Genomic DNA, 23195 nt, shown 5'->3' with positions numbered 1-23195 from the left:
TTTTTCCAACCCAGTAAGTTGTGATCATATGATAATATCCGCTATATAATTTACTCACCCATCCAAATAATTAAATTCAGGTGTTCCAATCACTTCCATGACCACATGTGTATAAATTCAAGCACCTAGGCATGCAGACTGCTTCTGAAAACATTTGTGAAAGAATGGGTCGCTCTAAGGAGCTCAGTGAATTCCAGCTTACACTATTATAACAAAGTGGAAGCGATTGGGAAGGACTGCAACTCAGCCACAAACTGTTAGGCCACGTAAAATGGCAGAGTGGGGTCAGCGGATGCTGAGGCGCGTAGTGTGCAAAGGTCACCAACTTTCTGCAGAGTCAATCGCTACAGACCTCGAAAGTTCATGTGGCCAAGTGTAATGCAAAGCGCCGGATGTAGTGGTGTAAAGAACGCCGCTAATGGACTCTAGAGCAGTGGAAATCGTATTATCTGGAGTGACCAATCGCGCTTCTCCATCTGGCAATCTGATAGACGGGTCTGGGTTTGGCTGCTGCCAGGAGTTGCCAGGACCCAGTACTTGTCTGACTGCAATGTGCCAAGTGTAAAGTTTGGTGGAGGGGGGTATTATGGGATTTTTTTTCAGTAGCTGGGCTTGTCCTCTAAGTTCCAGTGAAAGGAACTCTGAATGTTTCAGTATGAGCATACCAAGAGATTTTGGACAATTTCATACTCCCAAATTTGTGGGAACAGTTTGGGGACGGCCCCTTCCTGTTCCAACATGACTGCACACCAGTGCACAAAGCAAGGTCCATAAAGACATGGATGAGCCAGTAGGGTGTGAAAGAACTTGACTGGTCTGCACAGAGTCCTGCCCTCAACATGATAGATCACTTTTAGGATGAATTAGAGCAGAGGCTGTAAGCCAGGCTTTCTCATCCAATATCAGTGTCTGACCCCTTTGTTATAGCTGCAAAGGGTGGGCCGTCATATTATACCCTATGGATTAAGAATGTGATGTCACTTACGTTCATATGCGTGTAAAAGCAGGTGAGCGAATACTTTTGGCAATATAGATCATATAATATAGTCAAATTATAATTTTATCATATTTTTCATGATCATCAATAGAAAAAGAGCATGTTAAGAGTCGCATTGTCTTCACAGCTGAATACAGCATTTTTTACTTGAACTTGCTTCAAACTGAAGGGAAGTAGAAGAGATATTTTGAGACGGAGATAGAAAAACAACACTGTGATCCAGGAACTCCTGGCATGTGTGGAACATCACTGATGAAGTCAAAAAGTCTGAGACCATCTTTGACATGTGTTTACTGCAGACTCTTGCGGAAGTTTCCATGTCACTGCCTCCACCGTTTACATTCCTGAGTCGAGGCCGTGCTGGTTTGAATTAGAAGCCAAGGTGAACCAAACTTTCTCAACTAAGGGACTTTACTGCAGTTTGTTAAAGGAGTGGGGGCCTGTTTCCTTCCCTTTGTGTTAACCTCCTCATTGCTGTAGTTTAATGTGAATCAGCCATATCCCTGGGGTGGTAAACACTGACATCACAACAGACAAATTCTGATTCTGAGAGTCATTAAAGGATCGAACCACTGAATTCTTCACATTTTTTTTTCTATTTCATACAAGCAACAGAGGCTGCACGATGGTGTGGTGGTTAGCACCGTCACCTCACAGCAAGAGGGTTCCAGGTTCAACTCCTGACTGGGGCCTTTCTGTGTGGAGTTTGCATGTTCTCCCTGTTTATGTGTGGGTTCTCTCTGGGTACTCCCACTGTCCAAAAACATGCATGTTAGGTTATTTGGTGTCTCTAAAATTGTCCTTAGGAGTGAGTGTGAGCATGTGTGTGTGGTTGTCTGTCTCCAGCCCCTCCCCCGCGACCTGACCGACAGATTAAGTTGGTATAGAAAATGGATGGACAAGGAACAGAACATGTTCAGGTAAATGTTACAGATTTTTAGTTGTGAAGCAACTCTGTTTTTCCCAGTTCAACTCAGAACAAGAAACAGCTGTGCATTCTGTTCAAAGTTATGAATCATTACAAAGCATTCCCCGACAAAATCAGCTTCCTAATTTAAACGGGACCATCAATGATATGGAGCATGTGGAGAGACAGTTAAGACACCACCAACCACAAACACACACCAGCTCTCAAGGGACAGACCTTAATCATCTGAGACGAAGACAGACAACAACAAGAATAAAGACTCACGAGAAAGAAGTTTTGTCATCAAAGATCTTTATCAAATTTCTGGGTATTGTTATTGCTTTGTTAAAACTTTAATAGTGACTGGCAGTACCACTGCTACTATGCAAACAACTTGTTTCAACATTTTATGACATTTAAGGACAAAACATGTTGTTAAAAGCTGTTTAATTATTGTCTTTCCTTGCAGTGCTCATTTCAATATAATTTAATTAACTGTTCTTTGCAGCAAAAATACAAAAAAGTCTTCAATTGACACTGTGGTGGCACTGAAGGCATCAGCAGTGGAGTTTGTGGTAGAGGGAGTGACACCAACATGCAGCTGCAGTAGCATTATTTATGATTGTATATGATCATGTGATAAACATTAAACATGCATTTGGCATCTAATACACACGACAGGATAATTGATATGTATAGTAAGTTTGAGTTTTTTTCTCGGTTTCAGGTGTCGCTTATAATGGTTACCAGAAGATTTTTTCATTTTAGCTACCGCAAAACAAAAATATGCTTATTTTTGTTATAAGGACCGTAAATTTGGCACAAAATAGGTTGTTTTAGCTAACAGATGTCACCAAATGCAAGTAACTAAGTTAATCTACTTAGTAGTTAGTTTACAACGAGGTTTACAACTAGGTTTGACTGCTTAGAGAAAATATGCTGGTCATTAGCTGGTCTTGCTTGTGAAGCTTTTTACCTCAGCTGGTTTATCTGGGGATCAGGGTGAACTAGCTGGTCACTAGCAAGCATCTCAAGGTTGATTTTCCAGTAAGGTTTTCACATTTGCTGGACAGGCATATGCCAGAGAAAACAGGAAGTAGATATGTTTCCTTTACTGTAGTAAAGAAAAAAACAAGCTTGAAGAACAGCAATGCCAAAAAGTCGGACCAGATTTCTTTGATTGGACAGTCGACACTTGTTATGTTATGTTATGTTTATGCATTTAGCAGACGCTTTTATCCAAAGCAACTTACAGGTAGGCAGATAGGGTAAGGAGGTCTTGCCTAAGGACCCCTTTTGGAGATTTCATGTAGATCTCCCACACGAAAGGTGGTGATAATATACAATATAACATGAAATGCTAGCATTTGCAACTACACTATCCAGTCCCAGAGAAAGGTATTAAGTGAGTGCTTTTAGACTCGAACCACATATGAAGGAGCCCCTGAAGCTTAGTTCCACAGGGGGTTGAACCCAGGACTTTCTGCATGTAAAGCAGACGTGATAACCGCTACACTACAGAACCTTACCTTACAGACCATAATGGGGTCGTAGCATTTGAAAACACAGACTGGGAGTTGTCACAATGCAAATATAGCGAAACGCGTCATCCATCACAAGAGGTGAAAATAGAAGGGGAAAAGATGCAACCACAAAAGGTACGGATATATGTTTTTTTGCACAGTAGAGTGGCTTACTATTTTGCTATCTGTAACACTGGACTGAATCTCCTGTAACTGGGCATATGAAATCCCTTTCCAATGTCGAAAACAACCTGTGTTCTAAAAAAAAAAATGGTCACATACTGTGCTGTATTTGAAACAATAAACACCGCGATCATTGTCATCCTGCTTACAGGAGCAACGTGCCATTGTTATCAGATATGTCTGCACTCATTAGGTCAGAGCAGCTGTGACAGTAACTGGAAGTTTTCAATCACAGATACACTAGACCATGTGCCCATTTTCTTCAAGAGCATGGTGTGTTTCTAATGGTGACCAAGGACCTAACACATCTGAATATTGAGGCTTTCATCAGTGTAAGTCCATCATCGTTGTAAAAGTCACTTTCTGCACATACAGGTGAACATGAAATGCTCGCATTTGCAATCTAAAATAGTTAATAGCAGTTTTTCTAAAGGTCTGTATTCTTATGCAGCAGTGTGGACACTTGGAAGAAAGACGGCTCAAGAAGGAGCTCCACAAAGCACGACACATTACTTTGTAACGGGACAGGGATCAACATTAGTTAGAGTTGAAGACTACAAGGGCATGTAGAGTTCAGACACAGTGAAAAAGAAGTGGATGAACGTTTGTAGTCTTAATACAACTACTCTCTGTTACCGTTTGGAGGTTTTTGTTGTAACACTCACCAGATCCTTCTGAACGCCCATCGCTACCTATGAGCGGCACTGTGATGGCTGCTGTGGCGACACCGTCAGTAGCCATAGTGGTGTAGACAACAGGCAGCGATTGCACCACCACAGGGATGGTCTGCAACTGGCCAACCTTACTGGGCATGCTGACCGAGGGGATAGTATGGATAACATGGAGAATCTGCTGGCCCCCAGCACCCTGTGTGGCTAAGATAGAGCCTGGAGAGAGGACCTGGATGGGAAATAATAAGAAGAGGGAAGCATAGCTGACTACTGTAATCATGCAGTGTTCTAAATGTTGTATTATAAAAATGGAGACAGTAGGAGGTTGAGATTACCATGGAGCCTATCGACTGTACTGTGGAGGGGATTGGTGTGGCTGAAAGGCTGGGCTGGGTCACAGCGCTGCTGGGTGCAGGGCTAACTGTGGTGCTTATTGCAGAAGCGGAGCGGGGCTTGTTGAGCGACAGGTCGACAGGTTCAGTCTGGTCCTCAGCGGGACTCGAGTGAGGAGAGGAGGGCTCTGTCTTACATTCTGACTTCACCTTCAGATCTGTTGGCTGTGAGCAGTCATCACATACATCTGCCTGCTGAGAAGAACATGGAGGGCAGGGGCACAGCAAAAGACAGAAGAGAAGATTAGAGAGAACATCATGATGAGAACCTAACTTTTAGAAATATGGTTTTATTCCAGATTTCACACACTGACTCATTAAAGTGGTAGCTTAATTTAAATATTCAACATAGTTAGATCTTTATGCAAATCTCTTTTATTGTGTAATAGTGAAGTGGAGCATGCCAGAAATGCTGAACCATGTTGGTTTATTGTTTAAAATGTCAACAGGAACAACAAAAAAAAAAACAATAAATCAACATTACAGATTTTCTTTCAATTCTGTGGCTGCGTAGAAGGTAGTCTGGCAGACATAAGGTTTCCAGGATTATGTTCTGCACAGTGCTGATGTCAGCTATCAGTAGCAACAACAATTTCACAATAAAGAACTGAAATAACTAAAACTAAAGGCTGTGATGTAAATTAACCAAATCATACATCTCTCATGCCATGATCTTTTTTTTTTTTCCCAATCAATAGAAATGGCAATGTCCTCAATCGGAATCGCTTCCACCCAGATAAATGCTTTCATACAACCTGCATGAGGCTTTTTCACACTGCACCCTCGTTTTCTAAGCCTCCTCAGAGGAATGGAGCACCCTATCGCCTCTTCAGCCACCCAGGGTTCAGCTGCCATGCAGCACCAAAGTACAGGGAACAATGGCTGCTGTGTGGTACACTGGGGGGGGGGGGGGGGGGGGGGGGGGGGGGGGGGGGGGGGGGTGAGAAAGTGAGACAGACATAGACAGAAAGGCCCCATGGGTAGGGAGAGAGACTGGTACATACTGAGAGAGAGTGGGAAAAGGGGAAAGATTGAGAAACAGGAGAAATGGAGAGAAAGAGGGAGCAGCAGCGAGCCATCGAGTCAAGGAACTGGCATCCGTCCATTTCATCTGAACATAGTTTGGCTCTGGGTGAGGAGGAGAGGGTGGAGACTCTGCTACACCCTTTTATCAGGTCACACAGTTCAGCTGTAAGCTGGGCTCATAATTGTGGACAAAAACCTGAATTCACACATTGACAGACAGCCTGTCAGCCCATCATTACAGATGCAAATAACCATGGTCAAAGGAGTGCACTGTTTGTTTTGTACCGTTCACTGCATTAGGGTGGCAACATGTTACAGCTAGAACACTTTCTTAAATTTTACCTTAGATATTTCTTTTTTACAATAAACAACAATACAAACAAACAAATAAATAAGTCCCTATTTGTTGATTGTCTCTATTTCATACAAATTTTGACATAAATAAATCTATAAAGGAAAGGAAAGGCAAAAAGAAAAAGAAAAAATTAGGGAAAAGAGAAGGGAATAACAGGAAAAGGGAAATTTAAGGGAACAAGTAAAGGATATGAGAGAAAATGAGGAAGAAAAGATAGCAGAAAAGGGTAGAGAAAGGGAGAACAAAAGAGAGGAGATAAAACATGAAGAGAATGTGAAAAGAAAGGAAAGGAAAGGAAAGGACAGAAAAGGAAAAGATCAAATCTGAGAAGATTAAATGACAACGAATGATAGGTAACAGGAAATAAGAAAATAAAAGGGTGAAAGACACAAGAGAGAAGAAAAGAAAAGAAGGGGAAAAGAGGGAAGAGAAAAGGAGAGTAGAAATTAGAGGGAAAAACAGAAAAATGCAAACAAAAGAGGAAATGAAAGAAAAAAAGGATTCAAAAAGTTACTAAAGGGGGATAAGCAGAAGAGAACAAATGTGAAATCTGAAATAGAAATAAAATAGAGTAAATGAGATCAAATGAAATGAGAAAAAATAAAAGAAGAAAGCAGGAGAAAGGAAAGGAAAAGAAAAGAAAAAAGAAGGAAAGAAAGAAAAGGAAATGAAATGAAAGAAGGCCTCAATACATACCAAGAAAATGTATACACTGAATCTGGAGAAAACTTGGCTGAGGTAAAGTGGAAATAAAGTAGCTCTTTCAAATGGGAAAGCCAAATAGAAAAAGTATAAAAAGAAAAATGAAGGACAAAAAGGGGAGATCAGTGAGGAAAGAGAAAGTAGGGCTGTAACATGATTAGAGTGAGACGGTAAGAAAAAAATGAGGGGGAAAAAATCCTGAAAAGAAAATGAAGTGTGAAAGAACCAAGGGAGTGGGTGAGGTAGAGAGGAGAGAAAGAAACCAGAGAGGAAGACAGAGTGGGTGGGAAAGGCCTAGCGTTGCCATGGAAACTGGGAGCCATCAGCTGACTCCATGATTTCCACTCATTCCCCACCCACCATCAACTCCCTTTCCTTTCCCTCCCTGTCCGCTCATCTTTCCATCACTATAGCGCCACCTCTCCTTTCCTCCCTTTTTGTCTTTCACTCACTTTCACAACCACACCTCTTTCACCTTGCTCTCTCACACGACTGCCTCTCTCTCTCTAGCATCCCTTGCCAATCTCTCACTCTTTCTATCAACCACACCCTTGCTGCCTCACCCTCTCATTCCTCATTGACTTCATATCTACCCACTTGCCCTCATATTTCCCTGCAAACCCGCAAAATCCAGCGTGCAAAATACATAGAAAAACGACAGAAAGGCTGGCTCCAACAGAGAAAAGAAACGGCTGGAGGATAAAATGTGATCTGATCTGGGAGAGAAAGTGATGGAGAGAGAAAAAAACTGAGTAGAGGGAGAAAAATACTTTCTATGAGGATGAAGTGATTAGCTTTGAAATGAGCAAGTATAGCAGCTCATTATCCAATGGACAGAAAAATGTCTTGACACTCTTGCTACTGAACCACAGAAGCTAATTTTGGAGGGAGACAGGAGGAAACTAGTGGCTCAGTGTTAGAGGGATTACTTTATATTTCCATAGAGTTGTCATAATCAATATGATTTTTTTCTGCAAATGAGCATTTATTACAAAAGGACAACTTAAACTAAAGCACATCACTTGCGATCTCAAGTGAGGCAAATCAACTCAAAGACATTTTTTATGGCTAATACATGAGGGTTCTTGGGCACATAGGCTTTTCTTTAGATACCAGTGATAGTGTTGGTTGCAAGAGAATGATGTGCAAACTCTGTATGTGGACAGTTATAGAACAGACCTGAGGTTGAGTTCCATAAACTTAGGCTTAAATTAGCTTAAACCCTTACTTCTTGTTTCAAGTTATTTGATCTGAATATTTATTCACAAAGCAGAAAACTCTGTAATATTATGAAGTTACAGTGCAAATTTTGACCCCGTCTTACCTCAGACAGATTGGTCAGTGCCAACTCAATCACTAATCACGTAGTCCAATTAGAGGGCGGATGGTTTTGCTGTCATCAACTCTCCCACAGGTAGAATACAACAAAGTACCTCTTATTATGTAACCGAAATGTTTTGCATCGTGGACAAACATGGAGTGAGACATGGCTGACCTTTGGCAAGTACTTTGGCAATGGTGATGTTGAACTAGTGCCACAACAATACACAGGATGAATAGATTGTTGTATCTTTTAACTCTACAGATATTTAGAATTTTTTTTACTACCATCTCCATGTTTAATCACTGGGTTCGACCTAAATTGATAGATTAGTCATGAATTAACATAGATTGTAGTGATGAGTCTTCACCCACTGTAACTGTTTCGATCAGTCCCAGCACTCACCACCATGTTTGTTGCATTTAGACTAAATTGACAGCCCTAATCTTTAAGAAAGGATGGTTAACGTTCAGACACTTAACATTTTTAAATCATTTTGTTTCGATTCTTTCTCCACTAAATCGGCCCAACCATACTCAGGTGTTTGTTTTCGGATACATGTAGATCTAACCAAACCATCCCTGCAGGTTCCTGCAATCGCTGTGTAATTATCTTTTATCTTTTTATTTTCCAGAAAAAAGTTAATTATTGCAATGGAAAAATAATGATATAGAAAAAAAAACTACCAACAAATTGAAAAGTTCTACAGAAACCATGAGCATTAGAAATGTTTGGAATCCAGCACAATAAGGTATGAAAGGTCCAATACCTCATATAGATTAATATAGTTAAATTGATGCTATCATTCTATGTGGAAATTGTAAATTTTCTGTGTTGTCTAGAAACTGAACTCTACTAAAAAAAAACATTGTAACATTCCACTTGAAATTTTAGAGAGCGAGACAGTCACAGTACCGTTAAATAACTCACACAATCACAACAAACCGCCTTGACTGAAAATAAGACTCACTTTAAAAACAATAAATTCAACATGTCAAAACAAAACGTGCTAAAACCCTGGCTCCGCTACATGTGTTGCTATGGAGCCTTGCTATTCCTCCCCTGCACTCCTCAGTTCAACTACTCCATCATAAAATGGGTCACCCACTAGTCGCCTTGCAATTAATTCATGTGATCTCTAACTTGAATGGATGCAGCTGTGACTGCAGTGGCGACGAAGCCTGTCAGAGAGAAAGATGTACTACGTCCAAAGGGTTTTAATCCTCTTGTACTCACACCACATGTCATACAGGTAAAGTAATGACTGATTTATGGAGCAATAAATCTCTGCTATCAGTTTGCCCACAGAGGATTGTGGACATGGTAGAGTGTGTATAAAGTATGACGATGTTTAGCACACATGAGCAGGTCTGGAGTGTGACAGAAAAGCTTCACATGATTTTTTTTCTGGCTTCTTCTTCCCATCGTTTCAGAAGCACTAAATCTACTAACTGAACTCAGATCACTGACTAATCAATTTCTAAATATGTGAATGCATCCATTTAACAGAAACATTCTCTACAGCAACCCTTTACAGTGTGAACTGAAAATGAATGCCTTGTTCTAGGCAATGTCATAATTTTACTGTTTTGGTAAGCTGATAGATGCATACATTACATAATGAAATTCTCAAAATTACTTCATACAGATTTGTGACAGTTTAAATATGACACAGAGAAAATCTTAATAATGGTAATACACTTAAGATAAATTTAACTCACTCTTCAACAAATAATGTGGTAGTCACAAATGTCCCTCTGTCATCAGAGGGATGTTTCCACAAACAGTTTAAAGATGGCTTATTGACACATTATGTCAAACCACTGTAACAAAGTTCTACTTTTCTTACTGCTGCTGCCAGTCTCTCTTTTCTAACAATCATTCAAAAATGAGACCTTTAATACAAATTCAACCAACAACAGAAAGCCTCTTTTTTATATAAATTCAACTGAAATGCATATATGCAACACTGACTTTCAAATCAAGCATGATTGGTAGAAAAAGGTTATTGACCAAATTATTTAAAAAGAAACCAGCGACAGACTTGGTGAGACATCTGCCGCACCCCTACTGGTCATTAGTGAAGACAATAAATCTTGTTTAGTAAAAAAAGAAAGAAAAAAAAACTAGAAAAATAGCTAAATCCACTGATGTCTTCTACAAGTCCATAGGACCATAGTCCATAGGTGAGACAAACACCACGGTGGCTGTATATGAAAGGTGAGGAAAAGGGTGAGAGGGGAATACAAGTATGGCGAGAAATTCAGTGAGTTGTATCTTTACCATTAATTTGTCACAAGTGTGTGTGTTAATTTCAGCTGTAATCGACTTAATGATCTTCAGCGCATACATGTGCATACACATCTATTCACTGTATGTCACAATATCTTCTGTGTTGGAATGTTTGAGTAAATAAAGTGTGAAGACAGAGATGGACAGTACAAGAAAAAAATGGAGGAAAACTAACAGCTGGGGGAGATATCAACCACAAAGGCATGCTGTCCTGCCTACGACATACACACACAGATACAGCTCCACCCCTTACATAGCTGGATCTCCCAATTCCACACCAGCTGCCCCCACCCTGTGTTAAAGTGCAAGTCTGCTCGTCTCTGTTTCCCCCTTGTTCACTCAGCTGTTAAGAGGCTGATCCCAGCTCAGCTCTGAACGTCTCTTAATGTTGACTCTAGGGCTAATGTTGCCAGTGCTGATTTCCTGCGCACTTAGTAACCTATTCATCGCCTGACCAACATTGCAGCAAACTACCTCAGTTTAATTACAGCTGTACATTGCATATGAATGAACACCATAGCTCAGTAGGTAACAGCTTAACAGGAGAATTGAGGGCCTCGGTGTCCTTTTAACCAATTTTAAAAAGAAACAAAAAAAAAGAAACACACACACATCAGAAAAAGCTAAAATCATTAAAAAAGCCATAACTTATCAGACCAAGAGAACATAAGGAAACTAACTAATATCTTGTTACTTTAGTAAAAATCAAACAGAGGTGTAGACCTACTGAGCGATTTACTTCCCAGATTTTATCCCACAGCGATAAAGCTTGTATCAGTATGTAAAACAACAGACCTAAAGACTAAAAAAAGTTCCCCTCTGTTATAAATAAAGTTTATATTGAGCATGTTAACGTGTTCATGAGATGTTTCTTGTGTGTTACACAATAAACACATAACACATACATAACACATAACATACCTAGAGCAAAATCAGCCATCAATGCTGTGACTGGGAATTTCTGTTTTGAATTTACAGATTTTCCGCAGATAATCTTTCCTACAGTCCCCTGAAGGTGAGTTCAGACCGGCTGTATATTTCACACAGAAGATTGGAGGAACCAATCCTGACTACTTGCTGGGTGAAGTTGTACAGGCACATGAGCTGTGCTTAACTAATACAATGAGAAGCTAGCACAAGATATCAGGAGGCACGTAGCTTTTCAGCCTGGCCGGGGGACTGGCTGCTAACCACTAGCAGACTAAACTCCACCCACCTGCATGTGGGGCCAGATTAGCATATTCATATACATCTCAGTTCCCTGAATGAAGAAAGCGGTACAGTCACACTCAAACCAGTTTATGGCTATGGGTTTGGGGGTTTTGTGGTTTTGTTTTTTTATGGCAAAAACTTTTAAAAAAAAATGTAAATGTGATTTTTTTGGGGCAAGAATGAACTGTTAATGGAGTGAGACTTTAAAATGAATACATTAGAGAGTACAGGTAAATAACATTTAGCTATAAAGCTATAAAGCTGGATCCTTTATATTAAATGTAATCTTTAGTTCAGCTGTTAGTCCCCATATCAACACCATCATTTGAATCAAATATTAACACATTCTACTGACAAATGTGGGATAAGATAAGAATGCAGCAAGAGCTCTGGCAAAGATACATTTGGAGCTATCATTCGTGTTTTTTCTCACTTCTAAATGAGTATTTACCAGCCTGGTCCAAACTAACAGGTTGTTCTACAACAGCCCATATAGTCAAACACTTCAAGATGTATTCAAAAGTATTATAATACATTGTATTTTCTTTTCTCTGTGTATCTCTTTAAGATTGCATGATGATGCAATTATTTCTTCGTTCACTGTTTCTTCTGTAAAATGTGCCTGAACGTGTTGTACCTACCTGCGCATTATACTTTGCAGAACATGTAGGTAAAAAAAGAGCTGCGCGAAATGTAACAATTCAGAATAGTCTGACAACACTCATGGCCTGCCACTCCAGTCCTCAGTTTACACCTAAGAAGTTCATTTTCCAAGGTCTGTTGAAGTTCCTTTAGAACATCACTTTTAAGTCAGTCATCAAAGTGAACCATCTTTTCAAGTTATTTAACACAGTCTTCTAGCTTTCTCTCCTCCCTGTACAGAAGTAATGCCACACAGGAAAGACAAGTTCTGTGGATTAAAAAAGCATGTTTTAAATAAACTCCTAAAGTCTACAACTAACAAGCTTAACAAAGACCGAGAAAGGCCTCGGGGAGACATGCAAGCAATTTCCCAATGTTCAGATTCAAAATAAGCTCAATTAAAAACAGCAAAAATGTTATTGCACTGAATTAAACAGCTTTTATCTCCTAAATACCTATCTACTGATAGATATAGCCCAGAGTAGAAAAGTAGCAACTTGTCGTTTCATTCCGGTAAAAACAAAAATGAACATTAAAACAAATCTTTTGAGCCATTGTTTATTTCAAAATATTTCCCTTTTATGAACAAAAAATATCTTATATCCGAGGTCAGCCATCCTGATAGTGAACCTTTCAACATGTCATTAGAGACAAAGTTGGTCGCCGCACCTCCTCTGCTCCAGGAAGCAGACTGTTTCTGTTGGAACCAGGTGGATCTATCGCACAATGCTGCTGCTTTTTCTCTTGCTCTTGCTCTTTGACAGCTGACTTTTCTACCTGTCTTCTAATGTTTCCGTTCATAACAGCTACAAAGCCTTCTTCACAAAGACAACTGACATGACTTGGCCTAAAGGCTTGTTACCCAAAGTATCATTGTGTGAGATGAATCCCTCAAAAGAGACATGACAGCTGTAAGTACATAAACACAGTATGTACATCGGGTTGTGAAATACGGTATGTAACAATTACTGCTATGATTTCATTTTGTCATGAAGATTATGTTCACATTATAGAAGTTTAGAAGCTGCCTGAGAAGACATTCTGTCTGTGTTTCCCTTCTTCAGCTACTGTCATTCTCAAGGTACACACAAGTTATGAAGTAATGTTTACATGTTTTTATACAAGTAAAAGAAAATCCAGCACGTAATTATCATCATGTTAATCAAAGATCATGTCTGGCACATACACTATATTGCCAAAGGTATTCACTCACCCATCCAAATAATTAAATGCAGGTCTTCCAATCACTTTCATGGCCACAGTTGTATAAATGCAAGCACCTAGGCATGCAGACAGCTTCTAAAAACATTTGTGAAAGAATGGGTTGCTCTCAGGAGCACAGTGAATTCCAGCGTGGTACCGTGATAGGATGCCACCTATGCAACAAGTCCAGTCGGGAAATTTCCTTGCTACTAAATATTCCACAGTCAACTGCCAGTGGTATTATAACAAAGTGGAAGCAATTGGGAATGACAGCAACTCAGCCACAAAGTGGTAGGCCACGTAAAATGGCAGAGCGGGGTCAGTGGATGCTGAAGCACATAGTGCGAAACGGTCGACAACTTTCTGCAGAGTCAATCGCTACAGACCTCCAAATGTCATGTGGCCAAGTGCAATTAAAAGCCTATAACCTCTGCCATTGGGCAAAAGGCGGGGTACACCCTAGATGGGTCACCAGTCTATCACAGGGTCACACAGAGACAAATACCCATACATGCTCACTCCTAGGGAGAACATGCTAACTTCACAATGCTAACCACGGTTGGTGTGGTGAGTAGCAATCAGCTTGAGATCTGGACCTTAACTGGAGAAGTGCAACATGACCTTTAGCTGTCAGACAGACGGTCTCACATTTGACTCTAGAATACTTTGGTATACAGAGAAGTTCATGGTGCAATGACTGCAAGGTGTCCAAGTCCTGTGGCTGCCAAAGAAGCCCAAACCATCAGCCCTCCATCACCGTGCTTAACAGCTGGTATAAGGTGTTTGTGGTAATATGCTAAATAATTTTTTTTTGTTAAATCCTGTGGGCTGTAGAGGCTGAGATGTAGTCCTTGGGTCATTTGTAGTTTCTCTGAACAGTAAATCGTCTGACCTTGAGGTTAACTTTCAGGTACTTCCACTCCTAGGATGATTGGTAACTTTAATGTTTAACATCTTTATTGTTTTCCACCAGTGAATAATCTCTCTCAGTGTAGAATGATGGACTCCAAAAACATTTGCTTCTCTGAGATTATTACTGACGTCCTTGCTCCTTGGCATTCTGTTATTACACCAAACTGACAACATTTCTATAGAGGTTCTCATGCTTGCTGATGATCACTTGATCTAGTGCATTTGTTTAGCAGCACCAAGCTGCTTCATACCCTCTAAATCTCTACTGATGCAGTGAAGCAGTGGACTTTGTTTTACACACACTGCTTTTGCATTTTGATTTTTGTACAATGAATAATAACAGTGTAATATGTCATGTAGGATTTTTCATCTGAAGTTGTATTTACCTAATTTTAAAACCTGGTAAAGACCAGAATATTTCTATTAAATTCTTTTCATTACACCCTGATACATAAAACCTTTTAACTGAAAGAGAGTGTACTTTATTTTTCACAAGACAGCATTAAACAACAGCTTCTCCTACATTCCTTGAAGTCCTGCTTCAGATGAAAGTTGAAACAACTAGCTCAGTTTCTAACAGCTGTCTACTGAGGCAATTAACCAGCTAGGAGTTTGCATGCTGTTGCTCCTATAGATCAAAGGAAAGCTGAACATTTCTCAGCCTCACCAGAATGGGCTATGGCCAGAAGTCAGAACTCAGACAGCAATAATGTATGCGCTGCAATGAGTGTCAGCCCCTTACACATTTGTCTCAGATTAGTTTAGGATGAAAATAATGCCTCCTGCTGCTGATTTTACTTCCTGGAAGCTTCACTCTGTAAGAAATGCGCTGCCAACAATGACATCATCATCCTGCACCAGCAGAGAGAAACTGCATCCGTCCAGTATCTGCACTGCAACCCCCCCACCACAACATCGCACCCTCTCAACTGCTGCATCCTAAAAGTGTGATTGTGCTGTCCTCCAAATGGACTGAATGCTCCAACACACACTCATTGCACACGCACACACACATACTGAGTACTAACTCATGCTAGCTGAGCCCTCCTGGCAAACGCTCAGTAAATAGGCCTCAGCCCTCTCATGCCTCATGCTCTCACACATGCAAACACACAAAGAGGTCTAGTGTGTGTGTGTGTGTTGTGGCCTCTTTGTGCATTAGTGCTCTTGTTTGCTGGAGGACAGCTGACTTGTTTATGTGCATACATCAGTGACACACACATCCACGCACGCACACATGCACGCACACAGAGGGCCTCATTGTTTGTTTGTGTATATCTGTGTATATGAGAGAGATTACAGCCATTCAGTGTGCTGTGCTGGCAGGTATTCAGTGTGGGTGTGGGAGTGTGTGTGCGTGGGTGGGTGTGTGTGTGTGTGGGTGCCTTTGGCTGAAGCGGTGAGTTAGAAAAAGAGAAAGCGAGACACTGGTATGGAAAGGTGGAGGAGGAAGGAGAGGAAGAGGAGGAGCAGGGGGAGGGGGTCAGGCAACACAGTCTTTTCGGCAACTCCCGCCAGAGCCGTGGTTGCCATGGAGATGGGGTGAGCGGAAGCAGCCTCCCTCGACATATCCTATTAGAGCGAGAGAGTGAAGCAGACTGAGAGAAAGAATGGAGAAAAGAAGAGAGGAAGAAGAGGAGTGAACTGTGACAGTTTAAGAGGGAAGCAGAAGAAGAACAATGGCGGGAAAAGAGAGATGAGATACAAGTGTGCGTGTGTGTGTTGAAGGGGAGGTACAAGGATAAGCAAGAATAGCGACTGAGAAGCATTTTCTCCAAGGTTCGCCTGGAAAGCCCAAATAAAGCTGCTGCTGACCTCTGACCCCATTCTGCCGCACTGACAAACACTTGTTAACCTGCAGGAAGCGGCCATATTGTTCAATTACCTCCCTTTTCTCTTCTTTTGTCCCCACCTTTCACTATCTCCTTATCTCCTCTGAGCTTACAACAACCTGATGACAAACTGTTCCCCAGCAGGTTTCACCTCCCCTCATCCTGATTTCAGGGATTTTTTTTTCTCCACGAAGCTGATCTTAACAGTTCAACTGTGTAATATGCAACACTGATGGCTTCATCAGTCGGTCAGAAGCAACACCCGGTCGTTCACACACAGGCCTCTTTTAAGCACAGCACCACAACAGTGATGGGAGTTTTCTCACAAAAACATACCATGTTGTCATGACAACGCAGATGTAGCTGTTTCAAATACGCATTTCCATTTGTTTAAATTTGTCAAGATGGAGGTGAAAAGAGCTGTCACTGGCTTTTACTTATTCAAGTTTTATTGCACTTACAGTAACAAGCATAGCTTTTAACTTAGTTGATAACATAACTGTTAAGCCTTTTTAACATTTAGTCTTCTTCTGTTTAATACTGGAATCATGTTGCAGCAAAGATGTAGCAGTGCTGTTGCTTAATTATCAATGATTGAATCTGTAGGATTACCCTCAGAAGCAGATCAAATACCAAATTAAGAATAATTTTTGTAGGTGCCTATTTTTTTATTCTGACTGCAGACAGTTTAGACTTGTGCTGTGTTGGAAGTGATGCACTATTCTTAATAGATTCAACTTAGGAAGATCACCATGGTGGCTTATATGGAAAAAGTGGCTAGGGCTCTCATTAAGACACCAAGTCAAAATGTCCAGTTTGCATGTCTGAAAGGGGCTATGGTTTCATACTTTGCTATCCTCTCTGGATAGCTGTATGGGTTCTACCCACAACTAGTTATTTTACCATCAAGTGTCCTTGGGCTCCATAAGGAATAAGACGTGCTGTGCGAGTGTGTGAGTGAATGGGTGAATGTAGTGTAAAAGCGCTTTGAGTGGTCAGCTAGACTAGAAAAGCATGATATACGTACAGACCATTTATCATTTACTTTGTCATGGTGGATAAATCTGGGAGCACAAGCACAAAATCCAAGCTATTCTTTAGTATATACCTGGAAGTTTAGGGCTGTTTAAATAACAAACAGTTAGATAGAGCAACACTGTTTTGGGCTTGAAGGCTTACATTTTTTTAGAGCAAATAATCAACAAAAGATATTCTGCAAATGAGTTGCATAAAGATATCTATTAGTTGTGACCACAAAAAGACGTCCTTATGTAAATAGTAGAGCACAACCATGAGATTTCATTGACTATATCTAGTTATCGGTATGTCTGATTTATTTTTTTTTCCTAAACTGGACCACACATCATCTCCTGATGAGAAGCAAACAAGGAATTATCAAGATCTGGACAAAAGGTTATTGTTTATGTGTTTTGTCACATATGTTGGTCATACAGACCAGGAGCCAACTAGCAAAGAAAAGAACTGAACCATGAACCATATAAAGGTGATACAAGAAAAGATTATAAAAGTCTTACGTTGAGATCAGACATGTAGCATAAAGTAGGATGTTTTAGGCTCTAAGTTGGGCAAATACCAGGAGGGTGTACTGCCTGGAGACTTTATCTTTGGACAGGAAGGTCCACTCCCCTCAGTTAGAGACAGCCGCAGAGGTGTGGTCAGCACACACACACACACACTCTCTGCTTAATGATCCCTTACGCAATACTACTCCACCCAGCCCCCACCCATCACTAACCCAAACCACACCATGCTACAACACACACACATACAACACATGGAGTTTTACCAGACCATCTCCCATCCCCCCGACACTCAGCCTCATGTGAACATAATTCTCAAAAGTTTTTAAATCAGACAATCAGATGCTTTTTACTAGTCCCTCTTTCTCTCAACACACCCTTCCCACCCAACACATCACCTTGATGTTAGACTGTCTGCATGTTCACCTGCAGTAGGTTCAGCCAATGTATGATTCACTGAGGAATGAAATAAAGCTGTATTTCAAATTACATATTTTTTCCTACATATTAATAATCTTAGTTTATTTCAGACTGTTTTCACACAACCTAGATATAATGGTAAAAAAATCTAAATTTCAACTTTTTTGAGAGAGACTAGAAAAGTCAGATGACTTTTTATGTTGGCAGTGAAATGCTGATTTTATTGCTTGCAATCATGCAAATTGCAAATATAAGAGGTTAAAGTATTGCGCCTTAGGGAATTGCACAAATTACCACACTGATATGCTTGGATGTGGCTTGCAGACAGAGTAATGGAGACAAATGCAACATTACCAGAAAGCTAATTTGTTTTCTTAACATCCTGGAACTTACTATTTCCAATAGTGTATAATTATGATGAATAATTTACAAACCCTTGATGCTTTTTTGTTTTCTTTTCGTAACCCGAAAACAAAAATAAAGATTGAGTTGTGGCAGAGGTTGACATCTGGACATTGTTGACATTTAACATTGTGGAAATTTCACCTGTGAAGATGGAGCTCATTTACAACCATATTTGTGGAAAAGTCTAAAGCTTTTGACTGAGAAAGCCTGATGTTTCTTGATGGTGTAGCTTTCGGTCAATTTCCTTTATGAAATGATTTTTTCTTTAAAAAGTCAAATGAAAAGGAAGTTAAAACAACAGAGGAGCAACAGCTGCACAGATATGCACATGGCTGACATATAAATAGATATGTTTGAAGCTCCTAATACCTCTGGGAAAGACACTTCATTTTTATTTGTTGGCAGTTTTCCTTTCACAACATGTCATCTTTCAGAAGAGTGGAAAGAGAAACACTTTTAAATTGAATATGTATGTAAATTATCTTTAATTGCACTTCATCTGCAGACAAAAATGTAAACTTTTTAAAAACTATACACAGAAATAATTCCAAATTCAAACAGTTACTGCATTCTTTTACCCTATTCAGCTGCAGTGTATCGCCCAAAGATAATATTTAAAATTTTGATCACATCTCGTTTAAACTATTTTCTGAATTGGATCAGACCAGGTGCTGATGTTCTGAATTATTGCAGCATCTAAACCTCTCGGTCCTCAATCATCAACATCATCAATGCTAACAGCATGAATGCTAAAGAACTGCTCCATGCATTTGTTACTTCAAGATTGGACTTCTGATTCTTTATTATTGGGCTGTCCCACAAATTCTCTGAAAAGCCTCCAGCTGATCCAAAATGCTGCATCCAGAGTTCTGATTCAGAGAGATCTAACAGGAGAGATCATATTTCTCCAGTTTTAACTTCTCTTCATTGTTCCCTCTTAGATTCAGAATAGAATGTGTAATTCTTCTCCTCACATACTCTTCTCTAACTTTAAGATTAGGCTTAAAACTTTCCTCTTTGATAAAGCTTATAGTTAGGGATGACTCAGGTGATCCTTAAACATCCCATAGTTAAACTGCTATAGGCCTAAACTGCTGGGGGGCCTCCTATGTCACACTTTTCCTCATTTTGCTCTCTTTTTTCCCCACTTTAATGTTCTCATATGGCATTATTGTTGTCATGAAGTGTTTCCCTGTCTCAACAGGTATCCTTTGAATGGTGTTTAGGTGCTTGTTGTCCCCTCTTTTCTGTCCTCTCAAACCCCAGCTGGTTGAAGCAGATGGCCACCCTTCCTGAGTCTGGTTCTGCCAGAGGTTCCTTCCTGTTAAAAAGGAGTCATATCTCTCCACAGTCACCTTGTGCATGCTCAAGACGGGAGATTGGACCGAAGACAAATTTTGGTTCAATCTGTTGGTTTCCTCAGCTAGGAAATTGTTTTTGAATTGGATCTGTATGTATGAATGAGACGTATTTTTATTAATAACATGAATTGGATTTGATTGGGTTATGATTACAAAGAATTGGATTTTAATTGGCTTGAATTTGACTGTATCACTGAAGTGCCTTGAGATGACATTTGCTGTGATTTGGTACTATATAAATAAACTTAATTGCACTGAACAGTCAATATCATCTATCCAGGGTGAAAATTTGTCTCAACACCTGATAGGGTCCAACAGAAGGTTCATAATTCATGTGGGTCCTATTTGTCACACCTCAAATACAAACACAGTTGACCTGAACATGTCACCTGGAAGAAAAGTCAAACCTTACACTGCAAAATTCTGACTTTAAATCACATTTGTGAGGACACAACTGCAGTATTTTTCTTCAAGTTCAAGTTATTATCTGAGAATGAAAAACAGGCAGTTTCAAGCACAGCATGTTAATTCCTTCTTAAATCTATCGCCAATATCTCTCCCAAACATATCACTCTCTGCTAGTAGAGCCAATGGTGCCTATCCCTCATTCTCACAGCTGTGCTCCGACTTATTGACAGCTATGGAGAAGGGGAATTGAAGACATATCTCAGAACTTGTTCAGCACAGCAAGGGTAATTTCAAGCAAAGAAAAATAATCATTCTCTGTCACTGCCATCTCCACCAAACTGGCAACTTGGTAAGAGTAGCCAGTGATCAGTAGCCAGACAGGCATTTGAAATGGCACACATGCCCTCTATAAACATTTCCACTGTTAGATTTGATTGAAGACTGAACTGTGCTCCTGTCATTGCAAATATTCTCTTCAAAGACTACTGTAAGATTAAACTTGCTCCTCTACTGCTGGTCAAAAAGGTCATTGCAATGGTTCATAAAGTTGTAGTGTGAAAGATGAAAGGTTGAGGATGAAAGATAAGCAGAAACTACATCATATGATAAAAACTTCTTCATCATTGCCACTTCTTCGTCAATACCTATCGTCTTATAACGATTTCAAGTTGTTTTTTTTTATATATAAGCGTTTGTCTCCCTGCACATGGTTACTTATTTAGTTGCTTTTTGTTTTTGACATTACTATATCATTAATTAACCTTGCAACAATAGAACTTCCCTTTGAAAATAATAAAGTATTTAATTCAGTTTAGTCTGGGAATCCTGTATCTTTGAATTTCTACATGACCACACAGAGGTGCAGTTTTGTAAATAAATATAAGCAGTCAGATCAGTCCCTTCTTTCAAAAATCAGACAACTGCCCTCAACATAAAAAACTTTACATTTTCAGTGCAATGACTGAGTGACCCACGGCAGTACTGTACATAATTTATGGAGGTGCTTACACTGCTAATCAAGTGCATTTGATTTGCAGCATCTGGCTGCAACTTAACCTTCTTCACACACTGCTTATGAATTCTGTCTTCGTTTTTGTTCAGTAGATAGTGACACGGTGTAATAGTTCATCTGAGGTCGTATTTACTTCATTTAAAGACCTGGCAAGGACCAGATGCTATTTTATTGTGTCCTAATTAGTAAATTTTTTGGAACATAAATAGGATGTACTTTCTTACATGACTCTAACCATAATAGGAAATCTCTCAAGTCAGTCTTCGGGTCTGTTAGCCTGTTAGCTTTACTGTTGCAACTCAGAATGAAAGAAAACAAGAAAATGATAAACACAACATATAGAATGACAACATTTATCATCCTGTAGTCCACCTTCTCTTCCCTCCGTCTGATTGTTTTTACTCTTCCTCCATCTTATTCTCTTCATACCTCACCCATCTTACCAACGACACTCTGTTTATACAAGCCAGGGTAATGGTTGCTATAGCGTGCCTGTGACTCTGAAAAACCTCACCTTATCATTACTACACACGCCCTTTCTTGCATATCCTCCCATGTCTGATTATTACAGGGTATTGACCTACCTATCAGCTTAACTCCCACAGCTAGAAATGTGTTAAGATGGTGTCAGCTTCATGTGCTGCCAATCTGTGAGCTTATCTAGGACAAAAAAGTACAGACATCACATATGCGTGTCTTTAATGATCAAACAAAAGTCTAGCAAGTAATAATAAAGTCAATAGTCATCCATAATGACAAACATTAACCAGCCAGCAGACAAATTAATAAAGGTCATGGGTTAAATACTCTAAGTACCCGTTAAACCTAAAGGTTTATCCTCCTTAAAGGTATAAACTTAAATTAGAAGAAAAAATAAGATGCTGGTGCAGATACACAAGTTGTTCCCATCAATTCTACTTTTCACAAAATCACATCTACCTCTGATCCATCTCTATCACACGTTTAATCTCCAATCTTTTTTCTTTTTTTTTTTTTTTTTTACTTTTAGTGACTCAAAAAGAAAAGTGCAACAATACTCAAAATACTAAAAAGTAAGCATAATCTGCACTCATAAAGCCAAAATACCAATTTACAGCTAAATTATGTGAAAGGCATTATTGTAACATGCCTTGACAAAAATCTCTCAACTTAATGATGATATAGAGATCAGGGAGCCTCTGACCAGTGTGACACATGCACAATCAAAGCAATGTATGACAATTAAAATAGCTATAAAAAAACAACGTCAGATCAGTCCAAAAATGCAGCTGAGCAAGTAAAAAACAGTTTGATGTCGAACTTATTACTGTGGCAACATCAGCTAAATCGACACCCACCACAAGGGCTTCAGCAAAGAAGCAGAAATGCCAGATGCCAGATAAATTTGTGAATATTTTGTCGGAGCAGCAAGTGATCGGAGCAAGATTCTATGAGAAAAGGATCTTGATTATCAGCATTGCTTGAGTCCACTAAGAAAATAATCATTCTTATGTAATGCCAAACAACACTGTTCATGGCTCCCTCACTAAATGGAAACTTTTGCAGCTCTATGCTCCAAATTATTCCATAACTTCATTTATTAGAAAGCATTCAGACTTTTTGTGATTTGGTGGAATATAAATAAAACTGAATTGAGTTGAATTGAAATCTACAAAAGTCATCCTGCCCTCTAAACCATTTCTTCTCTCGGATCTAAAACTGAACATAGCTCTCAGTTGGGCAGCTCAGGCTGCAAAAGAAGCAATCAGTCTATTGATTCTGGTTTGCCCAGGATAAGCAGATGAAGATGTAGAAGAATCAGAAAAGTTGGAGTATTAGCATGCAATGTGATAGCCACCATATAGAAGAACAAGATGAAACGATCATACATCACAGAAT

At 39.7% G+C, this 23195-nt stretch overlaps 1 protein-coding gene and 1 non-coding gene across 5 annotated transcripts in view; both read right to left on the bottom strand.

Moving 5' to 3' along the window:
* Positions 1-23195, bottom strand: part of klf8 (Kruppel like factor 8) — a 76861-nt gene that overhangs the window by 13564 nt on the left and 40102 nt on the right. For 3 of the 4 annotated variants that reach the window (XR_011909356.1, XR_011909357.1, XM_072374899.1), the window contains exons 3-4: positions 4617-4868; positions 4276-4510 (exon numbers count right to left, since the gene is read on the bottom strand). Coding sequence is in view for 2 of the 4 variants with exons in the window: in XM_072374899.1 (XP_072231000.1) it covers positions 4276-4510; positions 4617-4868 (487 nt within the window). In the remaining 2 variants the exon portion in view is untranslated. The remainder of the gene's footprint in view (positions 1-4275; positions 4511-4616; positions 4869-23195) is intronic. The other variant, XM_072374900.1, reaches the window with a different exon arrangement.
* Positions 3357-3429, bottom strand: trnav-uac (transfer RNA valine (anticodon UAC)). The gene has a single exon. It is a non-coding gene; the product is annotated as a tRNA-Val (tRNA).

Source organism: Leuresthes tenuis, unplaced genomic scaffold (genome assembly GCF_036924035.1).
Source record: "Leuresthes tenuis unplaced genomic scaffold, fLeuTen1.0.hap1 SCAF_21, whole genome shotgun sequence".
In the NCBI taxonomy this organism is placed as follows: domain Eukaryota; kingdom Metazoa; phylum Chordata; class Actinopteri; order Atheriniformes; family Atherinopsidae; genus Leuresthes; species Leuresthes tenuis.
The sequence above is the reverse complement of the archived record's forward strand: the minus strand, read 5'-3'. Positions and strand labels throughout refer to the sequence as shown.